Source organism: Triticum urartu, chromosome 3, assembly GCF_003073215.2.
Source record: "Triticum urartu cultivar G1812 chromosome 3, Tu2.1, whole genome shotgun sequence".
NCBI lineage: Eukaryota > Viridiplantae > Streptophyta > Magnoliopsida > Poales > Poaceae > Triticum > Triticum urartu.
This window is the reverse complement of record NC_053024.1, coordinates 695,278,340-695,283,803: the sequence shown is the minus strand read 5'-3', so window position 1 is coordinate 695,283,803 and position 5,464 is coordinate 695,278,340. Positions and strand designations below refer to the sequence as shown.

At 44.0% G+C, this 5,464-nt stretch overlaps 1 protein-coding gene across 1 annotated transcript; it reads right to left on the bottom strand.

Annotated features, from left to right (window-relative positions):
- Nucleotides 1-1,228: 1,228 nt before the first annotated feature.
- Nucleotides 1,229-4,381, bottom strand: LOC125545963 (nascent polypeptide-associated complex subunit alpha-like protein 1). Its single transcript, XM_048710029.1, has 4 exons — nt 4,027-4,381; nt 2,824-2,909; nt 1,825-1,942; nt 1,229-1,729 (listed from the first exon to the last, which is right to left on the bottom strand). The coding sequence occupies exons 1-4, from the start codon at nt 4,075-4,077 to the stop codon at nt 1,394-1,396; spliced, it is 591 nt and encodes a 196-aa protein (XP_048565986.1). The 5' UTR covers nt 4,078-4,381; the 3' UTR covers nt 1,229-1,393.
- Between the last annotated feature and the right edge of the window lie 1,083 nt (nt 4,382-5,464).

Here is a 5,464-nt window from a genome sequence, read left to right as displayed (position 1 = left end):
ACCAACCAGCACAATCTACAATGCCCTCTTTGTTAGAGTTAATCTTGATTCCTTGTATCTGCATGTTTGAGTTTTGCCTATAGTTTGGTCTAGGAGTTGAGAGTGCTGCTAAGTTTCAGCGAAGGTGTGACGAGGAGGCGAGATGCCACGCTGCCGTGTGATGCGGTGAGTATGGCGAGATGCCGAGGCGGTGTGAAGCCGTGGCGCTGCGTGAAGCGGCAAGTCACGCAAGGGGCTGGAGGGTGACAGGTTGAGCCGGGTGATCCGGTAAGCTCTTGTCCGGTTGTTAGATGCATGCGTACGGATGCTAGCCATGTGACTTGGTTGGTTTGTTAGCCCGCATGACTGGCTGCGTGGCCGTTGGAAGCCTGGCGGAAGTGCTGGACGTACGTGCATGTAGATAGATATCTGTTAGTTGCATGCATGAGCCGTTAGCTACACAGCTCCATCTTGTTGACCTTGGAGAGATTCCAGGAGATGTAGTGTGTGGAGTTTGTTGGGTTAGTGGCGTAGTAGATGGATTAGTGGGTTAGTGGCCGAGAGGGCTGGGCAAAAATGTAGTGTTTATGTCACCAAGGAGGAGAGCTCTTGGCAAAGCTGTGCTGGTTTCTTCCTTGGCGTGTGCGTGTGTATGTGTTGAGTCTTCCCACCGTGAGTGTGTTCTTGTGTGTTTGAGAGAAACAAAAAGAGAAGGTTGAGCTGTGAGAGACAGCCATGAGGTAGAAGAAAAGCGGCGCTGCAAGGAGGCGGCACCAACACTCTTTTCATTTCAAAATAATAATAATAATACAACGCCCTCTTCTTTCCACAGCAGTACAATCTACAACTTGGCAACAGAACACCAGTGGACAAATGAAATATCCGAAAGAATTTGTACAAAGGAGATCAAGGGTGTGTTTAGTTTTTGCCTCACAACAGAACACTGGTGGACAAGTTATTGGTCTCTTATAAGCGGAAACATTGCCAAGAAAATGAATTGGCAAAAGAGTATTGATACAACCGAACAAACAAAAACCAATTGTTCATCTGTGTCACAAGCATTGTTGCCCGGTCATATTTTCTTGTCGTCCTTACCTTGTTTTCATCGATAGTTGCAAAACAAACTTGAAAGTTGTCTCAAAATCTCACAATGGCCGTAGTTGGGATCAAAATTCCAAAGCTAGCTACAATGATATATTGTCTGAAACACAGAGTGACATGCATTTGTAGCAAAATTTGGCACAGCCGATTCAGAATTGTGCACAAGAGCAAGCAGTTTGCTGGTCCTCAGATGTTAAAACACCTCTAAAACCTACATGCCAGTACTAGTTTCAACAGACAGCCTCCCATTCCGCAACTGCAACATTCAAGATGACATGACAAGACTGATTTGCGACCCCCACCCTATCATCACCTAGTTAGTCAACTCCATGATGGCGCTGACAATGTCACCATCTGCAGCCTTGAGCGCCTTCACAGCCCTGGACCTCGACACGGGGGCCTCTGCCATCACGAGCTCGACGTCCTTCTTGTCAATGCCCGTCTCGTCGACCACCTCGTCGTCTTGGGCTTCTTCCACAGTCTGCTCACCCTTTGAGATGATGCTGCTTGGTACCGACGCCTTGGACTGCTCCGCCGCTTCTGTCAGCAGCTGAGCGTCCATGTCCTCCATCTTGACCACCCCCAACATGACATAGGTTTCTGACTGCGAGCTCTTGAAGACGTCTGGCTTCAAGAGAACAAACGTAGCCTGCAATATTATTGAGGGATGTTATGAAAATGCGACAACCACCAGCATGTAATTATGCTACAGGGAACAATGGCTGAAGTGGTTCAGATGCTCACGGTCTTGCTCTGCTTGATAGTTACACGGCTCACACCAGTAATGGCCTTCATGCCAAGCCTCTCCATGGCTTTCCTGCACTTCTTCTCACTCCTAGATCTTGCACTAGCATCACCTCCTAGTGCCAGAAAGCACAGGCACATAATGTCAGATTTTCAAATTTTTGCATAACCCCAGAATTTTACAACTAGACATAGTTCACTTTGTGAATTATTATCGGTGATCGTTGGAAATGGAAAGTGTAACATTCATACAACACTTGAACTTTTCTCAAGCACGATTGAACAAAAACTGTGACTGCAATCAAGTCTTCTTGGTATCCATTGTCGATTTTGGAATTTTGAACAAGATCTTAGTTTTGGCACTTTGGGTAAGGTACAAAGGATTAGCTATTCATATAATGGAAATCCCACTATCAGTTCATACTAAATGCATTGAAATGATTCACCTACCAAAATTATACTTGCAAAACCAAGATTTTACATTCAGGATTTGTTCCTATCAAACTAAATGCTATAGCTGAACATTCATGTATATGTTAATGCAAGTTGAAACTGAAACAAGGTGCCACCTTACAGAGGTGAATATTATATACAAATGGCACGAAATACTCAAGAAACTATAGTATCTGTAAATAAGCAGTGCTGAATAATTGAGGAATGAGTAAATATGATACAGTTCCAAAAAAGTGAGAATATAGACCACAAAGGCATATCGATGGTTCATAAAGAACAGAACGTTAGAACAGGAACAAACTGGTCGGTTCCTAATTTTCAAATAAAAAACAGGTCAAAGTGAACCAAAATAGGTAAATATAGAGTTTGTATCATTGAGGAACAGATCAGATAACAATTTCTAAATTAGAATTTTGATGTGGCCATTAACTTCAGATCTCAAAATTTATGTTAGAACTAGGCAGCATTACAATAAGAAATAGGCTTATCTGTAACTAAGTGGCTACTTGAACTGAATAGAAGGAACTACAGAATTTGAACATATCCTCAACATCATCGTCATCTTTTTCATCCTCATCCTCATCATCGTATTCATCGTTGTTATCATCATCCTGAAGGATAGGCTCATCTTCCTGAGAGTATGCATTCCAAATATCATATTACTTGATGGTCATAAGTATTAAACACTAAACAGCGCTGCCTCAGAACAGGGGATATGCAGAGGAGGGAAAACAGAGTTATCTTCCCAGCATGAAGATGTGAGTACATACTAAGTAGCATTAGCACAAGATAAAAGCAAAAGAAAGGAAGAGTATGTACTCCCTCCGTTCCTAAATATTTGTCTTTCTAGACATTTCAAATGACTACTACATACGGATGTATGTAGACATATTTTAGAGTGTAGATTCACTCATTTTGCTCCGTATGTAGTCACTTGTTGAAATGCCTAGAAAGACAAGTATTTAGGAACGGAGGGAGTACATTACAAGGAACTGTTGTCTGCATTGACGACAGAAGGTATGCTCACACATTTATATTATATTGTTAGTACAGGAATTGCAAGGAACTACTCTCTACTTTGATAACAGAAGGTATACTCACATATTTATAGCGTTGGTACAGGAAAAATGCCATAAAGCATATAATCATACACACGAGATACTTAGTTTACTAACCGACTTCCAAAGCTAATTACAAACAAGTAAGGCCCCATTTATAATCTAGCAATCACCAAAGGTGGATACTTTCATCTATGCTTGCTCAAAATTCCTTTCAGATTTGTATCCACAAGACAAAGCAGTAGCATTTCAGTTTGCAACACTGGAGATTGCTACGAAAGGGAACCACAAACTGCACGTAGTTAGGAAAACTGGCTTACTGGCAAACAGGTGAAGAACCACAATGGTTGGGACCAGAAAGATCAAATTTTGGGCTTGAAAATTAAACTCCCAGCTGAACAAGCGAACATGAATCCCGTACATGCTACCACACCCTCAGGTGGAGGTTACAGATACAGAGTTCTCCACCCAGAGAGAGCTCTGCGACCTAGGCGACATTGACAGACGAGATCTAGCGCTGTAAAATCACCACCACCACCGCAACGGAACATGCCGATCCAGGGGCCGAAGAGCAAGAACGGCGAACCTTTTTTTTCTTTAAAAATGTGAGGCGAAGATTTTTCAGTCTGACAGGGCACCAAATCGGAGAGGGGGAGGGCCGGGAGGGGGAGGGGTCGGAATGGAGGATCACCTCGATGTTGTGCTCCTCGAGCTGGGCGCGGAGCAGCTCGGCGGCCGTCATGGTGGCGCACGTCGTCGGTGAAACCTTGTCGGAGGGGAAAGTAGAACCCTAGCTAGGCTAGGAGGGAGGGGCTTGGGAGCGGGAGAGCAGAGCAGAGGGCCAAGAGAGACTGCGACGGGAAACAAAGAGACCCGCTTTACCCGCTTGTGTTGGTCAACACTGGGCCTGGACCGTGCTGTTCGGCCCAGAGCGTCCACAACTGATTTGGACCCGTTTTCTTGGCCCATCTTGCAATCTAGCAATTGCATTGCATTGTAACTCTTTTATTACCTAGCAGTTTTAGGATTACTCAAAAAAAACCTAGCAGTTTTAGGAAGGGAAACGATATTCGAAAAAAGCAGTTTTAGGAAACAAAACATAGTCAGCCTTCTTTGGTTCATAGGATAGGAATTTTATAGGAATAGGGAAATCATAGGAAGTGAGATGACATGCATGTCAATTCCTATAGAGAAAGAGATGTCATTTGGTGCATAGGATAGGATTTTTTTCATTGAGTCTAGGCTAATATTTTTTTCCTCCAAAACGTGAAGGATTGATTCCTATCCTATATAGGAATAGGAATCCATTCCTACAAACCAAAGGGCTTCAAAGGAATTTTTCCTTTGCAAATTCTATCCTATAGAATTCCTACAAAAATCTTACAAACCAAAGGAGGCCTCAATATTTTCCCTGGCGACTAAAGAGGGTTTCACCTATCGTCGTGCGGTGCTAGCCACCATGAGTTTGTTGGTAACGATTGCTCGTGGAGTCCTAGTGATTTTCTCCTGCTGCTCCCGCCTGGACTCTCCGGCGTCGGTGTCCATGGGACCTTCGTGGAAGGCCGACCATGGCGCACGCACAAGGAAGGAAGATGTTGACGATCTGCTACAACGTCTAGCGCTGCATGAAGATGAAGGGGACGGTTTTCCTCTGGGAGGATGAAGTAGAGATACCAGATGTCCAGACTAAGTGCTTGGCAATAGCTAAGGTTCATACCAGCAAAGGGTTTAGGCCCTGTTTGGAACGTGGGTTCAGAAAGCAAAGGAATAGAAAAATGCATAGGGATGGGATGGAGTGCGAAGTGAAACCTACAGGGTCCAAAAGCAAAGGAATGGGAATCTATGGGGTGTTCGGGACAAAGGAAAAGGTTTGAACCTGCACACTTGTCCAGGAAACAAAAATAGCCGTTATGTGGCTAGGCATTGCATTCTTGCCGTTGATGTATCTAGCCGTTGCTTCTTTCTATTGCTATATAAGCACAGACAATGCACTTGCCAGCAACTTGCTTCTCATCTCTTCTCCTCCCCTGCAAAGCACTACTCAGGAACATACATTTCATTCTAGTAGCAGCAATCCATTCATTCCTGGAGTCAATGGATCCAAACTACAGCCGGCGGTCAAGAAACGA